The following is a 24,896-nucleotide window of genomic DNA, read 5'->3' as shown; positions in this document are numbered from 1 at the left end:
AAACAATCAATTGTCTTTGAATTCTATTTTTCTCAGTACTTAGTGGATGTGCTCTCCTGGCATAGTTATTACTTACCATAGTAACAAAGACGATGCATTAAACCATAAACCACTGTGCCGTCACCCAACAGATTCACATACATTTTTTTTTGCAGGTTTGGCAATTAACATATATGTTCAGTATCTTGGAGAGATCGCTCCCAGTAAACTTCGAGGGTTCACCAACACTTCAGCCCCAATCTTTGTAACCACAGGAAAACTCTTTGGTCAAATTGTTGGTCTTAGGTAAGATTCAGAATAAAATAAGATATGGAACTTAATCAGACCAATATCTAATATGTGCACTTTGACACTGTGCAGTCACTTTTTACTAGTGATGTGTCAGTCGCGAACGAACCGAGATAAAGCGTGGGCTCCCTGCTATGAACGATGGGAGCCGGCACCCAAGTGAGAGCCACTAAACTCTTTGACTGGCTCTCATTGGGCGTAAAATCAGGGTGTTCGGCGGTTGTAACTCCGCCCACCCGAGCCAAACTCCACCCATTCATCTATTTAATTGGCTAATTGCAAGTGGGCAGAGTTTTGACCGCATCAACTTAATGTTAAATATGTGTTCACCTATGGTGAACACATATTTAATAGGGATCCATTTAGGATCCAAAAGAGCCGGCTCTTTTTGGTGCGTGGATCCAGAAGAGCCAGATCACCTAAAAGAGCCAGACTGCCCATCACTAATTTTTACTGGGAAGGGCTAAGCTTCTCCACGCCCCACCCCGGATTTTAAGCTGGGAATCAGGACCAGAAGTCGGCAGCACTTTTATTGTTTGCTTTAGGACCCTCTATGTGCACATGTAGTAACAGTTGAAGACTGAGGATGGGAATTGTCCTATCACATTTTCTTTCAATCTGTAATTCATGTAAATTTAACAATTCAACTGGGATACCCCTATACCTAAACTAAACTTTTTATTTCAATGTATCCCAAATGCAAATTCTACTCCGAGCTGCCTTTAATATTGGAATTACAGCATTTGACACCTTCCAATTTCTGTTTTTTACTGTTTTTCTAAATTTACTAAAACCTCTGTTTTCTTTGCTCTATACATTTCTTCCATGGAGTAACATAAAATTAATTAAAAGCAGTTTAAAATGAAATTTCTGTATATGTACTAATTTTTTTGCAATTTGTCATACTGCTCTTTTTCAGTGAAGTTCTGGGGACAGAGACACTGTGGCCTTTGATGCTGTCATTGTGTGGTGTTACAGAATTGCTACAACTGATTGTAATGAACTTTTACCCAGAGACTCCACCGTATCTACTATTAGTGAAAAAAGACCAGGATCGCTGTCTAAAATGTAAATTACTATAATTTTTGTTGCCTTTGTAAAACAGAATTTAAAGCAAAAATTGACCTGTATTATTAACATTAGATGATAAGTGCTGGATCGCTGCGGGTTCCACCCCCAGATTCCCCCAATGAGTATGAGAATTGATGTCCCCAATTTGAATGGAGCAATGGTCATGTATGCATGGTACAGATTTATTTAAAGTCTATAGGACGAACAATGATCCCAGGTTAGGTTTTTCACTGGATGCAAATTCTATCATACATATGGGATGCTTAACATGTGTAATTTTGCTGTTGGTTATGTGGATTTCTGCCACATGCATGCCAGGGACGAAGGATAGGCTGAATTAGGAGACTGTCCTGAGAGCCATCTCATGACAGCCTGGGGAGGGTGCATTTGGAAAAAAAATCATTATGAATGTAGTACAGCTGTCGGCGCTTAGACTCCATCCAGAATTTGTGCACACAGCAGAGTGACGGCTGGGGTGAAGGCAGACAAATGAGCTGTGTCAGTGTGCCACTGCCATTCTTCTCCAGTCATCACTGCCAATCAGGGATTGGACATCCTGCCAGATTCTTCTTGACTGCTGGGCGGATAGATAGACGACAGGCAGACAAAGCAACTAATTTAATATTAAGACTAGGGAGCACAGTGTCTAATATAATACTAAAAGGTTGCATAGTAGTTAATTTAATATTAACGGGAGGCACAGTGGTTAATTTAATAATAAAGGGGGACACAGTGGCCAATGTATTATTAAGAGGTGGAAGTGGCTAATTTAATATTAAGGGGAGCATAGATGCTAATTTGATGCTAAGGGGTACATAGAGGATAATTTAGTATTAAGAGGGCACAGTAGCTTCTTATATATTCAAAAGGGCACATTGAATAATTTTATATATTTATGGGGGATAATGGCTAATCACTAACTAAGGGGCCACATGGTGGGGCAATTTTTAAAGTCATATGGGGATTCAGAGGCAGAGCAAAAAGGAAAAGCCAAAGAATTCTGGAAATCACAGAATGGATAGACATGTTAATGATATGGTTTCTCTCCTGTGTGTTTTTTTATGATGCCTAACTAGATGTGATTTCTGTTCAAAACATTTCCCACATTCTGAACATGAATACAGCTTTTCTTCGGTGTGAATTCTCTCATGTCTAACAAGACATGCTTTATCAGTAAAGCATTTTTCACATTCCTGACATGAATTCTATGATGTCTAACCAAACCTGATTTCTACGAAAAACATTTGCCATATTCTGAACATAAATATGACTTCCTCCTATGAGAGCTTTTCAACACCCAGTCTGTAACTTTTTTACTTTACAGCCTGTGATGAATCAGGAGATAGGATCTGTTTAAAAGGATCAGATGATACATTTTGGATAGGAGGTGTTACGGGTCCGGGTGGTGGAACCTCTGTGCCGAGGTGCAAGGAGGGACCCAGAGGGGCGTGACTAAGTATCAACCCGAACCGACCCTGGTCGGACGGCGGCTAATGACTCCGTGACCAGGGAGGATCCAGGCAGAGGGACCAGGTGCTACTCTGGGGACGACCTTGTAAGAGAGCAGGTGGCTCCCACGGGTCAGATGGCTGGGACTGACCGGTATGACGGATGGACACGGCAAGCAGGCAGAAGTCTCTGGTTAGCTGACAGGTGGCCACGGTACGTGACAGCAGAGCAAGTAGAAGTCTCTAGGTTCACCAGGCAGGTGGTCACAGCAAGTGACGGCAGAGCCTCCAGGCAGGCTAGCAGGAAATAGGCGGGTGCTCCCAGGTGAGCGGGCAGACAGACAAGGCAGGTAACAAGCAGGTAACAGGTGGGCGCTCCCAGGTGAGCGGGCTGACGGACACAGCAGGTAACAGGCGGGTGCTCCCAGGAGAGCGGGCAGACAGACACAGCAGGTAACAGACGGGTGCTCCCAGGTGAGCGGACTGACAGCCAGGGCAGATAACAGGCAGGTAACAGGTGAGCGCTCCAGGTGAGCAGGCTGGCAGGCTCAGCCGGTAGCGGGCAGATAACAGGCTGGCAGGCAGGACGAGGAGTCAGGCTAGCAGCGGGACCTGACGGCTGAAGCAGAGATAAGAAACTGTGCAATAACTTTGCTCGGGCACCTCCATTTTGGAGGAGGTGCCCTATATATGGGAGGACTATCGGCCATTGGCCGGGGACTCCTTAGGACGGCGCGCGTGGCCCCTTTAAGAGGGGGGGAGCGCGCGCGCGCCCTAAGCACAGTGCCCGGGGGACTGCGCGCGCCGACAGCAGGCTGGGAAGGAGAGCGGGGAGCGCGGGGAGAGAGGAGGTGAGAGGGACGGCGTCTCTGCCTGGAAGAAGGCAGAGACGCCGATGCGAAAGGAGGGGCTGAGGATATATTTTCAATATAAGCATTCTCCTCATATCCATATAAAATGATACTACAATAATCTGCATTAACATGTGAAGATTTTGGATGTCCCTCTGACCTTCCGGTACAGTCATCTGGGTGGTTATCTGTAGAAGTCTCCTCTTTACACCGCTGATCGCCCCTCACATTTCTCTCTGGAGCATTAATATTGCTCAGATCCTTATCTGGATCCAAAAGCTGATGATCCAGTGCAGGAGGAGGAGCGGGACATCTCTCTGGGGTTGTCCTCTTACTGGAGAGAACTGGTGATGTGCGGGGCCGGTGCTCCTCCATCATCACCTCCTTTTACCGATCCTTGTGTCCTTCTAGATACTCCCACTCCTCCATGGAGAAATAGACTGAGACGTACTGACACCTTATAGGCTCCTCTCCAGTCAGCAGCTCAATCATCTTGTTGGTGAGTTCTAGGATCTTCTGGCTATTGATGTCCTCATGTATCCGGGGGTGAGGTGGAGGCTCTGGGATTGGGCTCAGGGTTCCTTCCAGTCCTTCAGACACAGGGGCCTGACAGCAATTACTAAAGGTCTTCTTGATTACTGTGTAATCCTCTCCAGTAGACTTTCAGATTTTCAACAAAACCTCCTCATTTCAGGTGCTCAAAAGTACTTGGACAAATTAACTATCATAAATAAAATGTTAATTTTTAATACTTTGTAGAGAATCCATTGCAGGCAATGACTGCCTGAAGACTAGAAGCCATGGACGTCACCAAACGCTTTGGTTTTCATCCTCTGTGATGCTCTGCCAGGCCTTTATTGCAGCTGACTTCAATTGATCTAGATCTGGCGATTGACTCAGCCATTGCAGAATATTCCACTTCATTGCCTTAAAAAACTTCTGGGTTGCTTTCGCAATATGTTTTGGGTTATTATTCATCGGTACCATGAAGTGCCATCCAATCAACCTTGCTGCATTCGGTTGAATCTGAGCTGATAGTGTAGCACCCTGAGGATTCGGCTGCTACAGGGGTATTGCACCTCAACCCAGAGGTGTGATATTCCACTCCCGGGTAAGGAAGGAGTGTGGAACTGAGCTCAGATAGACTGCATGCACTACATACATCCCATTCCAGAGGAGCAGGCCGACGGCACTCCCACTTAGAAATGTGCAGGTGCGACCGAGCCTGTTCCTGGCTGGAGTGGGAGGGGGGGAGGAACATCCCATGTAGTGTAGGGGCAGATAGGGGGAGCAGTCTGGGTAGTGATAGGAGCTCATTGGGTGCTGGTCACCTGAGCTCACACATAGAGGGATATATAAGGAGGGCACCAACTTAGAATCAGGGTCAGTCAGCTGCAGAGGACAAGTCAGATGCAGAGAGCAGGAAACAGCAGCCCTGGAGAGAGAGAGAGTGGAGTGAAGAAAGACCCAGAGGGGGACAAAGAAGGGACCCAAGAACCCAAATAAGAACACCGGGTGAGGAGTCAGCAGAAGGGTACCGGAACCCAAGCTGGTGGGGGCAAAGACATTCCCCAGCCAGAGACCGGAGACCGTGGGCAGTGTCTGTCACGGTCACCCACTACATTCACCCTGAAGGCACACCACAGGAAGGGTCAGGGAACCTTAGGCCAAAGGTTGCCCAACAGAAGGCCCGAGGGAGCTGGACTTAGGTGAATCACTGGTGGGGACGGCTGAAGAAAGGACAGAGGGAGAGCTCAGGGCCACGCTCCGGACTTGTTTGGGGGTTGGCCGGATCCAGGACCTGGTGGACGCAGCACGGCTCGGGAGGTCACTTGGAGCTAGAGTGACCAGGAACATCTGCAGTAAGTAAAGACCCTTAACTGCACAACCCGAGTCTGTCATCATTACCGGCTGCACCGCACCACCACAACCCCCATCCTCTGCGCCTGTCCCCTCTGAGGCTATACCCCTCCCGTTGGGGGTTATCCCACCAAGCTGCGCGTCCACCATCAGCCTCAGCGGACCCTGCCGCAGCGGCGGTCACAGTGACCACATCACAACGGGTGGCGTAGTCGACACAACGAACTTTAATAACATCAGTAAAGACTGCCACATAACACTGAGCTTGACGCCCTGGGCACGGGACCGGGTCACAGCCGCTCGGAGACTACAACCCCCCATCTGATCCGGTGCCGGGTATTCCCCTCAGAAAGGAATATGTCCCAGGGGGCGCGTCAACTTTGGCGTAGTCGGCAGGATTACGTGCCCGCAACACCCGGGTACTGCGTGCCTGAAGAAAAGTGCAAGTTTACCTCAGAAAGAAGTCTCCCGCCGGTTCCGGAGGGTCCACGCCATCGGACTCCATCACCAGTCGTTTCCCGCCGATTGTCCGCCATTTCCAGCTTGTTCCCGCCATCTGCAGAGTTTCCCGCCACTGGGCGACGCTTCCCGCCAAAACCGCAGATTTCCCGCCTTGGAAGAGCAGCGGACGCCATTATGGGCGTGCCAAAGGAGGGCAAGAGGCCACATCCCATCGTGGGCCGGGACAGAAAATGGCGCCAAAAGTGGAAACCGCCCCCACCAGCGGAGACTGTGATGCTGGAGGTGTCTGTCAGCGTGAAAGAACTACCCCTGGAGCTGACAGTCACCGAGTTGCCCCGGGACCGCCCTCGGAGTGGGAGGAGACGAAAGAGAAGAACAAAGATGGGTGTCGCTTGGAGCAGTCTAGAACGAGCGCACCCGGAGGCAAGGTGTCCAGAGCGAGAGCACCCGGAGTCGAGAAGAGGAAGAGTAGACCCGGGAATGGAGCGGCAGCAGAGCAGCACCGGCCCGCTGGCCAGGAGCCTGCAGAAGGAAGAAGGAGGAGAGCAGAGCAGCACCGGCCCGCTGGCCAGGAGCCTGCCGGAAGCAGAGCAGAGCAGCACCGACCCGATGGTCAGGAGCCTGCTAGAGTCAACAACCCCGCTAGGCTTAGCGGAGATCCTGGCGCAGCTTCCCCGAGATCGGGAGTGCGCGCGGAGTGCCCTGGAGGGCCTCGCGGGAAGGATGGCCCGAGTGCAGAGGGAGATCCTGGCGGAGTGGGGCCGGGAGATGGCCCAGCAAGCTGGAATCCGTCCACGGAACCCGCTCCCTTGGAAGAAGACACCGACTACCTCTGCGGATGACGCGGGAGGACCCAAGGCCGGAGACGGCGCAGAAGAGGGAGCGAGACGTATGGCAGCAGGTAAGGGGGACGCCTATACCCCATACCGGAAGACCGCCCACCTGCCCCAGCTCCCCGTCGCAGAGCCCGAAAGTCCCCCTGCCGTACCCGAGATCGCCATGACACCGCCACCGACTAGGCCCCGACCGGAAGCCGCCGTCGCGACCCCAGTGACGTCACGCGTCGTGACCCGGAGCGTGGCGAAGGAAGAGGAGCCTCCGGCCTGGTCGCAGGGCCTAGCGTTTCCGGGCGCCGCATCCCCAGCAGAGCCATCTACATCCGCGGAGCCTCCGGCCTGGTCGCAAGGCCAGGTAGCCCAGGGCGCCGCCGTGTTAACAGTTCCATTTACCTTCCAGATGCCCCCGGCCTGGCCGCAAGGCCTGGGTAACCTGGGCGCCCCCACCATCGCGCCCGCACCCGCAACATCAAGGGTGCCAAATCTGGGAGAGGACCCCTTCAGCCAGCTAGCGTGGCCGGACGGGCGGCCTTTCATCTGGCCCAAAGAATTCTTGGAACTGGAGCGACAAAAGAAGTTAGGTCCCCTGTGTGAGCCCCTGATCCCGGCTCCAAAGCCCGTGACTCGGGTCTCGCCTCCACTCGAGGAAGCCCAGTTCGTGTGGGACCCCACGGGAGAAGATTTGATGGGGTTCACCGGAGAGACTCGGGCAGCTGCAGCAGAGCGTACCGAGTGTTGCCGTCAACAGCTGGCAGAGTTCAAGAGAGAGCGGGAGGAGAGGCGGGCCAGAGAGCAATGGGCCCGGACCCGCAGCGCGGAGCAAAAGAGTCGGACCAGAAGGGACCCCTATGCAGCAGATCGTCCCCGTACCATCGGGACGGTAATAAAGTTTAATGCGCAGCATGGGTGGGGCTTCATAAAGGACCGGAACACCATGGGTGACGTCTTCGTTACCCGACGGGATGTCGAGTCTCACCTGCCAGAGGGTCACAAAGGCCGTGACCTCTACGTCGGTGACGAGGTAACGTTCACCCGGCACAAGTGTGCCAAGGGACCTTACGCCCTCCACGTGCATCGCCTGACAGAGGAGGAGTTGCGGTGTAGGGAGGAGGAGCCAGAAGACCCGGACGGGTTCAAGGCTAGAAGGTACTATGACTGAAATAGTACAAAGGAGATGTAAATAGTTACCTGTCGGGGTACCCAAGTAACCGTGGCTGCTTTAAAGTTTAGTCCCCGTTGGGACCAGTGAACAGTTTAATCCTTGTGTCCCCTACCCAAACCAGGCTGAGGACTGTGAGCAGCCATCCCATTCTCTTTACTTGGCCGGGGACTGAGAACGGCCAAAACTTCCCTGTACATAGTTGCGCTTCCTAAGGCGCCCCCTACTGGTTTTATGAGAAACTGCTTATCAAAAGACTGTCGCACTTTACCTGGTCACGAGTTGCACGGTGACCAGAGGAGGAAGAAAGAACGAGACGACGAGAATGTTATAATGATGTCTATATGAAAAAGTTTATATATATATAATATTTTATATGTTTTATATGTTTATAAAAATTTGTATGTTTTGGTGTTTTGTCTTACAGCCCGAGGACGTGCTGTGATTTACCAGGGGGGAATGTAGCACCCTGAGGATTCGGCTGCTACAGGGGTATTGCACCTCAACCCAGAGGTGTGATATTCCACTCCCGGGTAAGGAAGGAGTGTGGAACTGAGCTCAGATAGACTGCATGCACTACATACATCCCATTCCAGAGGAGCAGGCCGACGGCACTCCCACTTAGAAATGTGCAGGTGCGACCGAGCCTGTTCCTGGCTGGAGTGGGAGGGGGGGAGGAACATCCCATGTAGTGTAGGGGCAGATAGGGGGAGCAGTCTGGGTAGTGATAGGAGCTCATTGGGTGCTGGTCACCTGAGCTCACACATAGAGGGATATATAAGGAGGGCACCAACTTAGAATCAGGGTCAGTCAGCTGCAGAGGACAAGTCAGATGCAGAGAGCAGGAAACAGCAGCCCTGGAGAGAGAGAGAGTGGAGTGAAGAAAGACCCAGAGGGGGACAAAGAAGGGACCCAAGAACCCAAATAAGAACACCGGGTGAGGAGTCAGCAGAAGGGTACCGGAACCCAAGCTGGTGGGGGCAAAGACATTCCCCAGCCAGAGACCGGAGACCGTGGGCAGTGTCTGTCACGGTCACCCACTACATTCACCCTGAAGGCACACCACAGGAAGGGTCAGGGAACCTTAGGCCAAAGGTTGCCCAACAGAAGGCCCGAGGGAGCTGGACTTAGGTGAATCACTGGTGGGGACGGCTGAAGAAAGGACAGAGGGAGAGCTCAGGGCCACGCTCCGGACTTGTTTGGGGGTTGGCCGGATCCAGGACCTGGTGGACGCAGCACGGCTCGGGAGGTCACTTGGAGCTAGAGTGACCAGGAACATCTGCAGTAAGTAAAGACCCTTAACTGCACAACCCGAGTCTGTCATCATTACCGGCTGCACCGCACCACCACAACCCCCATCCTCTGCGCCTGTCCCCTCTGAGGCTATACCCCTCCCGTTGGGGGTTATCCCACCAAGCTGCGCGTCCACCATCAGCCTCAGCGGACCCTGCCGCAGCGGCGGTCACAGTGACCGCATCACAACGGGTGGCGTAGTCGACACAACGAACTTTAATAACATCAGTAAAGACTGCCACATAACACTGAGCTTGACGCCCTGGGCACGGGACCGGGTCACAGCCGCTCGGAGACTACAACCCCCCATCTGATCCGGTGCCGGGTATTCCCCTCAGAAAGGAATATGTCCCAGGGGGCGCGTCAATAGTATAGCCCTGTACACTTCAGAATTCATCCAGCTGCTTTTGTCTTCAGTCACATAATCAATAAAAACTAGTGACCCAGTGCCATTGGAAGCCATGCATGCTCATGCCATCACACTGCCTCCACCATGGTTTACAGAGGATGTGGTGGACTTTGGATCATGAGCCGTTTCAAGCCTTCTCCATAATTTCTTCTTCCCATCATTCTGGTACAGGTTGATCTCAGTTTCATCTGTCCAAAAATGCTGTTCCAGAATTGGGCTGGCTTCCTTAGATGTTTTTTTTTATTGCAAAGTCTAATCTGGCCTTTTTATGTTTAAGGCTGATTAATGATTTGCACCTTGTGGTGAACCCTCTGTATTAGCTCTCAGGAAGTTTTTTCCTTATGGTAGACTTAGAAAATGAAACACCTACTTCCTGGAGAGTGTTCTTCACTTTGGTAGATGTTGTGAAGGGGTTTTTCTTCATCACGGAAAGCATACTGAGATTATCCGTGTTCATCCAGGCCTTTTTGAGTGGGGGAAACAGGACAAAAACTTAGAACAAGGCTGAATTCTCATTGCCACACAATAAAAGAGAAAAGAATAGCTCTACCAGTGGCCAAACATTTTTGTAGCCCTGATCACAGCTTCATAGACATGAAATTGCTGGTGTTGAAAGGTAACTTCAAAGAGACAGAAGAATGTGGGAATACAAACTTATGATGACCTTTGACACATTCAGAGCATGGACTTATGTCTTTTTACATCAATTAAGGAATGTGCTCCTCAGACTTTGTGGGGGGCATCACAATCCCCGGACCAGATAAAACTTTCAGCTACTACTACTCTGACCATGCAGCGACGTGCATGGTCTGAGTAGAGCATCATGCCAAAACGCATGGACTCTACCTTGTGCTGGCTCTATACTGGCTTTATACTGCTTTTAAAATGCTTTAATAAAAGTGAAGTTTTATATGTACCTGCACGTCGCTGGAGGACTCCTCTCTACTGAACTGCGTTCCTGCAGCCCTGGTTTGGGCAGCTCCATGCGAATATTCCAGATCCAGTGATACAAGAGCAACGGTCCTGATTAGCTGACTCGTCTTTCCTACTTTAATAAAACTTTCACACTGCTTATCTATGAACTCCTCCAATATTTACTGCCACAACTGTTTCACCCCTTCCCACATTGATAGTTCTGCTTCACGTCGCCTGTCTTAAATAAGACATTATTCCTGTGTCCTGTTGTGTATAAATATTTGACTCTTCAGATTTTCCGCTATACTGAGCCTGATGAAGAGATTTGAGTAGCCTTGAAAGCTTGTTATTTGTTAACATCTTTTCAGTTAGCCGTTAAACGGTATCAACCACCCAGGACTCTCAAATTTTAATATTTTTCAAGCTCACCAATGTACTCTTTATTTTTGCAGAATGTACCAAACTGATGATTTGGTCACTTCTAACATTTCTGCTATCTATCTGATGGATTTCATCTTTTTTAGCCTAATAATGGTCTGTTTAACTTCAATTGAGAGTTCAATTGACCGCATGTTGTGGGTTCACAGAAACAGCTTCCAAATGCAAATGCCACACCTAGAATAAGCTCCAGACCTTTTACCTGCTTAAATGATTATGTATTAACAAGGGAAAAGTCTATGCAACCCATTAAAAAGCTTTTGAGATAAATGTCCAATTATCTTTGGTCCCCTGAAAAAACAGGCAGCTACATATTAAAGAGTTGTAATTCCTATACCCTAACTCCAATTAGGATGCAAATAATCTCAAATTAAAGCTGAGAGTCTGCATTTTAAGCCCATGTTGATTATATAACTGTATCTTGAATATGTTTTGGTAATGCTAAAATGCCAAAACTTGTGTCACTGTCCAAATATTTCTGGACCTAACTAAATATACATATAAATATATATACACATGTGTACTGTGTATGTAAGCAACATTTTTTTTTTATATAGTACTATGTATGTTTGCTGTCTAGGGGTATACAGTACATGTAATGTTACATTTTATAGGGGGGCTTTAATTTAGTTCCGTTTTAGATTTCTTTGAATACCTTTATCAGACTGCCTTGTTTTTAGTCTTATAGGAATGCATAGAGCAAGGAATTCTTGTCCACACCACATAGAATATAATTTTTTATTTTGATAGTCAAAGTGCAGGTTACATAATATATCAGCATATGGAAGCAGAGCTGATAATTTGGCAATAAATCATTCAGTAGGAGAATTACCTGCACTTTACGTGGTGCCCCTGCTGTGTTCTGTGTAATGACTGTGTCTGACTGTTCAGGAACATGGTCTGATCATGCCACATCTCCTGGGCAGGGGAGGAAGCAAAAGAGTATACAGACATTATAATCGGGGATCGCAGCTTATTCTTTTTGTGAGGCAAAACATTTCAATGCCTGCTTTTAAGTAATGTTTTACCTGAAAGAAAGAATCAGCTGCGATCGCCTGCTGTAATGTCTGTATACTCTTTTGCATCCTCCCTGACCAGGAGATGTGGTATGATCAGACCATGTTCCTGTACGGTCAGTCACAGCCATTACACAGGACACAGCAGGGGCACATTTATAAGATTATCTAACCTAAGAACATTTTTTTTAAACACATCCAATTGTGGAACTTATTATTATTCAAAGTTCTATTGATTACAATGTTGATTAAATTTAACTTTGTTCGTGGGAAAAACCCTTTAAGTGCAATGGGTTATAACCTATAGTATAAAAATTGTAATCCATTGTGTAGTGCTATTTCATTGAGTATTTTATTATACTAAGTTTTATTCCTTTATATGGATTTAGCACAGTCTTAATTCAATTATTTTCCTGAAATTTCAGCTATGCAAAGAATTTGGGGACCCGGAGACCATCAAATCATGATGAATGAAATTTTGGCTGAGCAGGAGATGCGCCAGAAGTCTAGGAGCATGAGTGTCATGGAGCTGGTGAAAGAGCCATCTCTGCGTTGGCAGCTTTACGTTGTGCTTGTTATTACATTTACTCTTCAGATGTCGGGCATCAATGCAGTTGAGTAATTTGTCTACATATTTATGATAAACATGTTCTGAGGTTGTACCCAGAATATCTGGCTGATGTCTTCATGTTCAAATATTCACTATTCAAAGATCATTCCTTTGACACTAGCTGAGTCCAACTTATGGCATAAAAGTGCTCTTCCCAAATTGCTACATTACCAAGTTGCTCAATGTTGGTCAAACTTAGGGGTCAAGACTCTGGCACAGGTATACAGTATATCCAGGGTGTTCTTGTTTTCTTTGATCAATGTCCACAGCTCTTTCAAGTCCCCAGACATGCTTTCTTTAGGTATCTGCAACTAAGGTATGTCCTAAATACCCAGTTCTCAGACATTGGAAATTCCCTCATATCCTCATACCCCCTGACTGGGATTTAAAGGAGCCAGGGACCCAGGGGCTTGATCTCCTTTTTATACTCCCAGTTACTAAGCAGTAGATGCTCCTCATTGCCATTGTTGGTTGAGGCCAAATGGAGGACAGTAATAGCCTCCCTATCAGAGGAGGATTAGGATGAGGCCTTGACATCCCCACAATATGTTTCATTGGCAATTAATAACAAGCTAACCCAATTGTATATAGTCCATCAATGCTACCTGATGTAACATACCTGGCGGCGTCCTTGCATGGTGGTCCATCTCCCACTGTGCAAGAGGGCGCACTTGATCTCCTGTCCAGAATGTCTCTCTGGCTTCCCTCCATGCTGTCTGTTTGTGTCTGTTTCTGCTGCTTAAGGGCGGCGCCCGATCACTTCCTGCCTTTTGTACCTGCTGTGGGTCACACCCCTTGTGCGTCCTCAGCCTATTGCTGTCTGTCACTTGGTATATAGCTCAGCAGCTCCCTTCTATCCCTGCCTGAGCATAGTGTTTTCCTTCAGTGTGTGCTTGCACTCTGAAGGTGCCAGGTCCCGTCTCTTGTCTCCTGCTTTTTGTATCAGTTCCCGTGTCTGAACTGAGTCCTGTATGTCTCCTGCTTTGCGGTATCAGCTCCCGTGTCTGAACTGAGTCCTTTCTGTGTTCTCTTGTCTGTCCTGTCTGAACACGCTCCTAGCCTGTTCCTCCTGCCTTCTAGGGGCCGATTACCTAGACCCGTTCCTGTATCTTGTCTGACCTGTCTGTACTCGCTCCTAGCCTGTTCCTCTCGCCTTCTAGTGGCCGATTTCCTAGACCCGCTCCTGTGTCTGGTCTGTCCTGTCTTAACACGCTCCTTGCCTGTTCGTTCCGCCTCTCTGGGGGCCGTATTCCCAGACCCGCTCCTGTATCCCTCTGCAGTGTCGGTCTCCTCCGTACACTCAGTTCCAGTCTGAACTCTCTCCTGTCCTTTACCTGTTTTGCCTCTATGTCCGTTCCCTTCCTTTTTCTGCAGAGTCTGAACTCGTACCTAACTCCTGCTTGTTGTCTCTGCAAGTACTGTGTGAGTATCTGGCTCTGTCTTTCCCTTCCTGTCTGTTCCGTGTGAACAGAGCCCTGTCCTCCCTGCTCAGCCTTGTCTGCACTCTAGCTGTGCTTGCCTGTAACCCTCTGCCTGTATTGTTCCTGAGTCCCGGTGTGTACTGGGTCCTATCCCGCCTGTGTTCCTACCTGCTAGTGCCTCCCTGTCTGCACTCTAGCTGTGCTTGCCTTTACCCCCCTGCCTGCATACCCGCCTGCCTGCATACCAGTCGTGCCTGCCTATACCCTCCAGTCTGTGTGCCAGCCTACCAGCCTGTTCCTGTATTCCCCTGTGTGGGTCAACAGCCGTGTCCGGGGTCTGTCCTGGAGTAGCACCTGGTCCCTCTGCTCGGTTCCTCCTTGGTGCACTGGCGTCGTATGCCGTCGTGCGACCCTGGTCGGATCGGGTGAATACTTAGTCACGCCCCTCCAGGCATTCACTCTCCGGCACGGTCCAGTGGAATCACTACAATCACACGCACACGCCGCTCAGCCCGGGCGTGTGCATAACAGCATGCTCAGGCCATGGTTCCCGTTGAGCCCCACGGCCTTCGCTCTTTGAGAAGTTTTTCCAGCGAATACATGCATTAAAATAAAATAAATAAATTTTTTTTTCCCTTAGCTGAGTTCCAGGCGAATTACGCACCCGTCCAGATGGATCTATCAGCCCTCGTTCCTGCGGATCCGCCACGTTACTATGGGGATCCAAGACAGTGTCGTGCATTTGTGGAGCAATGCATGCTACACTTTAAGGCCTACCCTCTCTATTTTCCTTCCGATTGGGCTAAAGTGGCCTTTATGATTGACTACCTAGCGGGTGATGCCTTGAAATGGGTCACCCCCCTATGGGAAGCATGGGATCCTGTCATCCTTGACCTGCAGGCCTTCCTGGTGGCCTTTCGTATGGTCTTCGAGGACCCTAACTCTGAAGCCCCTGCTGAAGCTTCACTTCCCAATATCCCGGAGCAGCCCCGACGGGTAATGTGTGTGGGTAGCGCAATAGTCCTCCAGCCCAATGAGACTACTGCCCACCCAGAATCCTCACAGGGTGACTACGCTTTCCGGAATACTTCTCTCAACCTCAAGAGGCAGTCCAGACGTGCTAGACTTAGAGGCAAGCCGTCACGCCAGGGTCTGTCCTCCCTGAGACCTCCTGACCCCAGCCTTGGAGTCCCTACTGAAGCTTCATCTCCCTGTATCCCGGAGAAACCCCAATGGGTAATGTGCGTGGGTAGTGCACCAGTTCTCCTGGCCGAAGAGACTTCTGCCCATCCAGACTCCACACAGGAGAACTTCCTGCACCCGGCATCAGATGCTTCTTTCTCTTTAACCGGTGTGCATGTCCAAGGATGCTCCAAAGCTGTGGTTACCTCAGAGTCTGTGCACCTCTACTACCTGGCGGAGGATCCCCTGTTGCCTCCTGAACCCTCCGGGATACCACTCGATGACAAATGGAGAGAGACTTCTCTACACCCGGTACTCAATACTTTGTCCGCTTCGTCCTGTGAGCCTGACAATGGGTACCCCAAAGTGGTAGTTACCTCCGAGTCTCTACACCCCTCCGACCAGGCGGAGGATCTCCAGTTGTCTCCTGAACCCTTCGGGGTGCTACCTGGTAGCGAAAGGACAGAGACTCTCCTATACTCTGTACCTGATACCTCGCTCGCTTCGTCCAGTGAGTCCAACTTAGTGTACTCCGAAGCAGAGGTTACTCCTGAGTCTCTACACCCCTCCGACCAGGCGGAGGACCTCCAGTTGTGTTCAGAATCCTTCGGGGTGCCACCTGGTGGTGAATGGACAGAGACTTTCCTATATCCTGGATCTGATACCTCGCTTGCTTCGTCCAGTGAGTCCGACCTAGTGTACTCTGAAGCAGAGGTTACCCGTGAGTCTCTACACCCCTCTGACCAGGCGGAGGACCGCCAGCTGTCTCCAGAACCCTTCGGGGTGCCACCTGGTGGTGAATGGACAGAGACTTTCCTATACTCGGTACCCGATACCTCGCCTGCTTCCTCCAGTGAGTCCGACCTAGTGTACTCTGAAGCAGAGGTTACCCGTGAGTCTCTACACCCCTCTGACCAGGCGGAGGACCGCCAGCTGTCTCCAGAACCCTTCGGGGTGCCACCTGGTGGTGAATGGACAGAGACTTTCCTATACTCGGTACCCGATACCTCGCCTGCTTCCTCCAGTGAGTCCGACCTAGTGTACTCTGAAGCAGTTGTTTTCTCTGAGCCTCTGCACTCTTCTGACCCGGCGGAGGACCTCCAGTTGTTTCCTGAATCCTCCGGGATACCACCAGATAACAAAGAGACAGTGACTTTTCCTCATTATGTACGTGATAACCCGTCTATTTCTTCCTGTGAGCTTGACAAGATGTACCTCGAAGCAGAGATTACCCTCAAGTCTCTGTCCCCCTCCAACCCAGTGAACGACTGGCCCTCGAATTCCCTGCGGAAGATTCTGGCAGGCCTGAAGAAGAGGGGGCGTAAGGGGGGAGGTACTGTAACATACCTGGCGGCGTCCTTGCATGGTGGTCCATCTCCCACTGTGCAAGAGGGCGCACTTGATCTCCTGTCCAGAATGTCTCTCTGGCTTCCCTCCATGCTGTCTGTTTGTGTCTGTTTCTGCTGCTTAAGGGCGGCGCCCGATCACTTCCTGCCTTTTGTACCTGCTGTGGGTCACACCCCTTGTGCGTCCTCAGCCTATTGCTGTCTGTCACTTGGTATATAGCTCAGCAGCTCCCTTCTATCCCTGCCTGAGCATAGTGTTTTCCTTCAGTGTGTGCTTGCACTCTGAAGGTGCCAGGTCCCGTCTCTTGTCTCCTGCTTTTTGTATCAGTTCCCGTGTCTGAACTGAGTCCTGTATGTCTCCTGCTTTGCGGTATCAGCTCCCGTGTCTGAACTGAGTCCTTTCTGTGTTCTCTTGTCTGTCCTGTCTGAACACGCTCCTAGCCTGTTCCTCCTGCCTTCTAGGGGCCGATTACCTAGACCCGTTCCTGTATCTTGTCTGACCTGTCTGTACTCGCTCCTAGCCTGTTCCTCTCGCCTTCTAGTGGCCGATTTCCTAGACCCGCTCCTGTGTCTGGTCTGTCCTGTCTTAACACGCTCCTTGCCTGTTCGTTCCGCCTCTCTGGGGGCCGTATTCCCAGACCCGCTCCTGTATCCCTCTGCAGTGTCGGTCTCCTCCGTACACTCAGTTCCAGTCTGAACTCTCTCCTGTCCTTTACCTGTTTTGCCTCTATGTCCGTTCCCTTCCTTTTTCTGCAGAGTCTGAACTCGTACCTAACTCCTGCTTGTTGTCTCTGCAAGTACTGTGTGAGTATCTGGCTCTGTCTTTCCCTTCCTGTCTGTTCCGTGTGAACAGAGCCCTGTCCTCCCTGCTCAGCCTTGTCTGCACTCTAGCTGTGCTTGCCTGTAACCCTCTGCCTGTATTGTTCCTGAGTCCCGGTGTGTACTGGGTCCTATCCCGCCTGTGTTCCTACCTGCTAGTGCCTCCCTGTCTGCACTCTAGCTGTGCTTGCCTTTACCCCCCTGCCTGCATACCCGCCTGCCTGCATACCAGTCGTGCCTGCCTATACTCTCCAGTCTGTGTGCCAGCCTACCAGCCTGTTCCTGTATTCCCCTGTGTGGGTCAACAGCCGTGTCCGGGGTCTGTCCTGGAGTAGCACCTGGTCCCTCTGCTCGGTTCCTCCTTGGTGCACTGGCGTCGTATGCCGTCGTGCGACCCTGGTCGGATCGGGTGAATACTTAGTCACGCCCCTCCAGGCATTCACTCTCCGGCACGGTCCAGTGGAATCACTACAATCACACGCACACGCCGCTCAGCCCGGGCGTGTGCATAACACCTGATACCTAGCAGGTTATATAAAATGAGTAGATCTACCACTGCAGATTATCATAGGTGTGGGGAAGAGGTGGCAGGTTTTATGCACCTGATGTGGTATTGCCCTCCTATTGCAGACTTTTGGAAAGAGGTCATAGCTATCCTCATCAAGATCATACAATCCCCAGTACTACTCTGCCCTAAGTTGTGTTTATTAGGGATCCTTGATAAGGAGACCTGGCCTCACTACCCTCGCACTCTTCTCAGGGAAAACATTGTTTTTCGCTGTCGCCATGAGATGGATGGACCGAAGATCCCCACGAATTTCACACTGGGTAAATATGGTAACTGCTGCAGCTTCCTATGAGAGGGTGGTATATAAAAAATAGACATTATCTTCAAAAATTTGGCAAGGTATGGAAGCCTTGGTTTGATTTTCCTTTGACTCAAGTTAGTCCCCTAGCAATGAGGAGTATTCTCTCATGATAAAGTATGTGATATTTGGTGCCTGACAAGGGTGTGTTATCCTTTTGATTAAAATATGAGATCCATGGTATATTAAGGGCAAGGTTAACTTTACCAAACAGTATTAATGAGAAAAACTGTTTGCTCTTTTGTTCTATGATGTAAACTTATTATGTTGTATAATATTCAATAAAATAAGTTAAAAAAAAGATCATTCCTTTAATTGGCACATACTAAACGTTATATTCACACATCATTGAAAGATAATGTGGTTCCAACAACTGCATATAGACCCGACCTTATGCTACCAAAAATCTGACACTGTATTCAAATTAACCCTTTGTAGTGTGTTTTCCATGGCAAAAATTAATACTTTCCTAAATTCCTACAAAGTAATTTTCATAAATTAATTGTATAATATCAATAATAGGTGGGCAGCATGGTGGCTCAGTGGTTAGTGCTGTTGCTTTGCAACGCTGCGGTCCTGGGTTTAAATCCCACCAAGGACAACATCTGCAAGGAGTTTGTATGTTCTCCCCATGTTTGTGTGGGTTTCCTCTCACACTCCAAAAATATACTGAAAGGGAATTTAGATTATGAGCTCCAATGGGGAGAGCAGAGACAAAATCTATAAAGTGCTGTCCAATATGATGGCACTATATAAGTAAGATAAATAACATTTATATTTTGAAGTTTGATTCAACATATTTCTATCCACCCAGGCTCCGAAATAACTCAAAATTCACATTAGCCGAGGAATATTGTAACTTGAGGCCATGGTAATTGGGGACCTGTACTGATATTTGTTTCTCCTTTAACTGTATTTCAGATTTTCTATTATGCAAGAAGTGTTTTTCTCACGGCTGGTTTACCGCCGGATAAAATTCCCTATATAGTTCTAGGAATGGGAAGTTTTGAGCTTATGGCTGTCATGCTATGTGTGAGTATTTTAATAGGAATATTAATATGGTTTAACTGTAAAATATGACAATATCGTGGAAACATTGGAGAACATTTACTAAGCTAAATATGCAAATTTCCTGCTTCATTTGTTTAAAGAAGCACTTTCAGCAAAACTTCATAACTTAATTCCTTTTTAATACGTCTGTAATGTAGTGTAGATGCATTAAAATACTTATCTATCACCATCTTCCCTATTTTCAGGGCCACTCCTTTCCTCTTCTTGGTCACATAAGTGCCCCGCATCTTTGCCAGATCACACAGGGAGGGCTAATTACTAGTGTTGAGCCACCCCCGTAGTGTTCGAGTTCGGTTTGGTTCGTCGAACACCCGTGTGTTCGCCGAACTGTTCGTCGAACTGTTCGTCGAACACCTTCGAACACCGTTAAAACCAATGGCAGGCAAACAAAAACACATAGAAACACATAGAAAACACCTTCAAAGGTGTCCAAAAGCTGACAAACTGCTCAGAAGACACAACTAACACATGGAAAAGTGACAAGTACATATAGTCATGCGAAAATAAAAGAGGTGGAGGAGTAAAAGGAGGGGGAGACACAGATATAGGCATGTCATGCCCTTCTAAAATCCAAAAAGTGAGAAGCCGACACGGCCAGTCCGCTCCTGCCCGTGCCACCTCCGTGTCGCCGGGTTTGTGCCAGAGCCGCGGTGAACCCTGATGGCCAGCCCCCCTCTCCCAATACTGGTGCCTGTCCGCTGGTGGGTCGAGCGAGCCCCCCTGTGGTGGAGGCAGCTCTAAGCTTTTTAATTTAAATTGTCTCTCTAATTTGAATGAATACACTTTAAATCCATTTACAAGGATCTATTGGAGGGCAAGTCTCATGCCAGCAGCCGCGTAATTCCAGCTCCAGTAACGTCCACTAAAGCTGCTGCAGTTAAAAAGCTTTTATAAGGATCGAGCTCGGCTGTCCACCGCAAGGCATCCTACTGCCAGTCCCAGCCCCTATGCCTTGGGGTGCCTCCTGATGCTCTTCACTGAGTATCCCATGGTCCCGAAGCATTTCCTTTGAAAAAATTAAGTGTCTAAACTACAGGTGGTGTAGCTTGCTTAACAGCCGGGATAATCCGCTGACTATCAGACACTGCTACTAGGCACAAAGTATTTCCTGGGCTAGATGCAGTTAAAAATTTGTAATTAGATACTCTCGTTGGATGCTGAGAAAGCATTCCATAGAGTCTCCTGGCACGCCATATATGATTCTCTTAAAAAGCTTGGGGTAGGGGTCTAGGGGACCCTTTTATAGCCAAAATCACGGCCCTGTATCGCAATACGTCACCTAGGCTGAAGATAAATGGAACTGTAGCACCCTGAGGGCTCGGTTGCTACAGACGTATTGCACCTCACCCAGAGGTGTGATATCTCACTCTCAGGTAAGGATGGAGTGTGGATCAGGACCCGACACCTGCATGCATTACACCACATTGCCGTGGGGCAGGGCGACCAATATGCCCCTGAGATGGGCACGACAGTCCCTGTCCCTGGCTGGAGTGGGGGGAGGGAACACTGAGGAAGGGGAACCCTGTAGTGCAGGAGCAGGGAGGAAGCAGTTCCTGGGTGCATTGAGAAGGGAGTATAAAAGGTGGGCACCATCTTAGTTCAGTGCAGAGAAGTCTGAGCAGAAGTGGCAGGGAGCAGGGGCTCTGCATGAGCTCTGCTCCGGAGGCGGGCCTAGTAACAGAGGCCCAGGCCTGGAAGAGGGAGAAGGAAGGAAGAGGAGCGGAGAAGGCTCCAGGAACGAGGAATGAAGGGATCCCAGGGGTGCGGACGGGCGAGTCGCCACCGCACGCCCGAATCCACCTGCGTGGAGGGGTCAGGCCAAACGGGGAGACCGGTCCCCGAACTAGTGGAGGCAGGAAACGACCCTCAGCTAGAAACCGGAGGCTCTGACATTTTATGTGGCGCAGCCCCTCGCTACACCCGCTAGGAAGGCACCACATAGGGTCAGGGAAACTGGCGCCAAGTTTACCAAGAGGAGGCCCGAGGCAGCCGGACAGAAGTGTTGGTAAGAAAGGCCAGACAAAGGACACACAAAGGGGGTCCTGTGAAGTGCTCCAAAGTTATCTGGGAGTTGTCTGAGCCCCTCACCTGGTGAGCACAGTACGACGTGGGCAGCCGTTACCTGCAGACGTGGTCTGGATAATAAGAACTGTGAGTAAAGGCCCTGGACTGCATCACTGACTCCGTGTCGTTACTGCTGCTGCCCTGCACCATCACCCCCATCCTCCGCATACACTGCCCTGAGGCTATACTCCTCCCGTGGGGAGTTATGCTACGCTCTGCTGCACCCACAACACCAGCCTCAGCGGTCTGCCCTGTAGCGGCGGTTCACTCTGACCGCAATCCACGGGTGGCGTAGTCGGACATTTAAACATCAAAACCACATAAATAGTTCCGCCACTGGTTTGACCGCCCTGAGCCACGGAACCGGGTCGCCGCCACGAAGACTACAACCACCAGCATCCACCAAAAAGGGTCCGGCTCCGGGTGTCCCAAGGCCCAGGGGGTGCGTCAGAACATTTTCATCACCTTTCACAATCACCAATGGGACAAGGCAGGGATGTCCTCTGTCCCCTCTCTTATACATCCTAGTGACGGAGCACCTGCTCTCATCAATTCGCCATAACCCCAATATTAGGTGGATTGAGGTGGGAGGCACCGAGTACAAGTGCTCTCTATTTGCTGATGATGTCCTAGTATATATCACTCAATCACATATATCCATCCATGCTGTTATGGCTGAAATAGATCACTTTGTTACATGGTAAAATTTTAAAATCAATGCAGCGAAGTCTGAGGCCCTCGATGTCTCCCTCCCCAAATCCATATAGGATTCCATCCAGTCCAACTTTCCCTTTGCCTGGCCCTCACAGGGTATCAAATACTTAGGAATTCCTATTCATAGAGACCTCTCCCATCTATGTTATCTTAATTTTGGGCCCTTTATTGAACAATTCCATACAGACCACGGTTGGCAAGTTAGAACTGTAAGATTCACTACGTGAACCGCTGGTGTTTTGTGGAAAAGCACATGTACACCGCGTTCCAAATTATTATGCAAAAAGTGTTTAGGAGTGATAAGGGAAGAATTTGTTTGTTTGTCAGTTAAACTCATTGATGGTGATGTGTGTCAGGGCTCTTTATATCACTGTAAGCAATTGCAGACACCTGTGCTAATTAGTTTGGCAGGTGTGTCCAATGAAAGGCAAGACTACTTAAGAAGGCTCTCTCACATTATTAAGCAGCCTACATTTTCTGCCAAAATGGGAAAGAAAAAGGATGTGTCGGCTGCTGAGAAGCAACAAATTGTGGAGTGTTTAGGTCAAGGCATGACTACAATCAACATTGTGCGATGATCAGGATGAAGTGTCTTGGCAATCAAGAAGTATGTAGCTGATTCACAGTACACACGTGTGCGTGCTGATAAGGGCAAATTGAGGACTCTTTCCTACAGGCAATTACGTCAGGTTGAAAGAGCAGCGGCAAAAAAGCCTTGTCATAGCAGCAGACAAGTTTTTGAAGCTGCTTGTGCCTCCAACGTCCCCCGAACAACAAGATGCAGGGTCCTTCAGAGGTTTGCAGCTGTGCATACGCCATCCTGTCGACCTCCTCTATCCACTTCACACAAGCAGAAACGGCTCCAGTGGGCCAAACATTACATGAAGACTGATTTCAAAACTGTTTTGTTCACAGATGAGTGCCGTGCAGCGCTCGATGGTCCAGATGGATGGAGTGGAGGATGGCTGGTTGATGGACACCCCACGCAAACACGGCTACAGCGCCAACAAGGAGGAGGTGGAGTAATGTTTTGGGCTGGAATCATGGGGAGAGAGATTGTCGGCCCCTTTAGGATCCCTGAAGGCGCTAAAGATGAACTCCATAATGTATGTGGATTTTCTCAAACAGCACTTCCTGCCATGGTTCAAGAAGAAGAACCGTGTATTTCACAGCAAGATCATTTTTCTGCATGATAATGCACCATCTCATGCTGCACATAAAACATCTGCATCTCTGGCTGATATGGGCATAAAAGGGGACAAACTTATGGTGTGACCCCCATGCTCCCCTGACCTCTACCCCATTCAGAACCTTTGGAGCATCATTAAAAGGAGTGTCTATGATGGCGGGAGGCAGTTCACATCTAAGCAACAGCTCTGGGAGGGTATTCTGTCCTCATGCAAAACAATTGAAGCAGAAACCATCCAAAACCTGACAAATTCAATGGACGAGAGAGTTCAGAAGCTCCTTTCGAACAAGGGGTCCTATGTGAAAATGTAACATCACCTAGAATAAAGTTTTGAGTTGAAAACTGTTTGATTTCAGTTTCTAACAACCTGCTAATGCTTATAATTTCAAAAATGACCATTTTTTTGGTCTTTATTAAAATGAAAAGGTTGATCGAAAAGTTTGGGGGATCTAAGAGTGTGGCAACCCAGTAGTCATGATTACTTCGAATTCTGACAATATGAGGGTCATGCTGCAGGTAGTGCAGCAAGAAGGCACTTATGTGTCTTGCGCATCTCGGAGCCCCAAAATTATTTTCCGGGCTAGATGCAGCTAAAAATTATTTTTAATTTTAAATCTGGTGGAGCTTAGTATAGATGGCCTAATAGGATCAGTGCTGCACCCTGCTACAAAGCCCAAATTATTTTCCAGTCAAGATACAGATAAACATGATTAGTAATTTGAAAGCGTAAAACGTTTGGTAGGGTGATTTTAACCAATCATCAAGCTTTTACTCTCCCCAGGATGACACAGGGGTAGAAAAGTCGTTTCGGATCCATGATTTGTTCATCTTTATGAACGTGAGTCTGTCTACATTATCAGTGGAGAGCCGCGTGCGCTTATCTGTCAGCACACCACCAGCAGCGCTGAACACACGTTCAGACAGAACGCTGGCTGCGGGGCATGACAAGATCTCCAAGGCGTAAGTGGCTAGCTCCGGCCATTTATCCAGATTGGAAGCCCAAAAAGAGCAAGGGTCCAGTGACACAGTCGTGGCTTCAATGTTTACTTGGAGATACTCCTGTACCATCGTCTCTAGGCGTTGACTATGTGTCAGACTTCTTGTCTCCTGTGGCCTTGCAAAGGATGGGCTAAAAAAGTGGTGAAATGATTCCGCAAAATTGATGTTACCAGCAGATACTGTGGTTCTGTTACGGTTTGAGTGCTGAACACTTGACGGTCCCACGGTTGGCAAGTTGGAACTGTGAGATTCACTACGTGCACCACTGGTATTTTGTGGAAAAGCACATGTAAGATTCTGCAACAGTCTCTGCTGATACTCCTGCATGCGTGCATCCCTTTCTATGGCAGGAATAATTTCTGCAAATTTACTTTTGTACCGGGGATCTAACAGTGTGGCAACCCAGTAGTCAGGATTATTTCTAATTCTCACAATTCGAGGGTCATGTTGCAGGTAGTGCAGCAAGAAGGCACTCATGTGTGTTGCGCATCCAGGAGCACCAAGTCCCTGTTGTGTTGGTGGCGAGGTAACAATCATGCTTCCTTCCTCTGTCCTCTCCCCCCAACCTC

The 24,896-nt window shown here is 49.0% G+C and overlaps 1 protein-coding gene across 3 annotated transcripts in view; it reads left to right on the top strand.

Moving 5' to 3' along the window:
- LOC141259065 (solute carrier family 2, facilitated glucose transporter member 9-like) overlaps window positions 1-24,896 on the top strand; it is an 87,330-nt gene that overhangs the window by 18,934 nt on the left and 43,500 nt on the right. For all 3 annotated transcript variants that reach the window (XM_073674518.1, XM_073674529.1, XM_073674539.1), the window contains 4 exons: window positions 156-285; window positions 1,208-1,356; window positions 12,472-12,659; window positions 19,212-19,322. In XM_073674518.1, coding sequence (XP_073530619.1) covers window positions 156-285; window positions 1,208-1,356; window positions 12,472-12,659; window positions 19,212-19,322 — 578 coding nt within the window. The remainder of the gene's footprint in view (window positions 1-155; window positions 286-1,207; window positions 1,357-12,471; window positions 12,660-19,211; window positions 19,323-24,896) is intronic.

Source organism: Phyllobates terribilis, unplaced genomic scaffold, assembly GCF_046119375.1.
Source record: "Phyllobates terribilis strain yellow unplaced genomic scaffold, ASM4611937v1 Scaffold_1__5_contigs__length_1240528914, whole genome shotgun sequence".
Lineage (NCBI taxonomy): Eukaryota > Metazoa > Chordata > Amphibia > Anura > Dendrobatidae > Phyllobates > Phyllobates terribilis.
The sequence above is the reverse complement of the archived record's forward strand: the minus strand, read 5'-3'. Positions and strand labels throughout refer to the sequence as shown.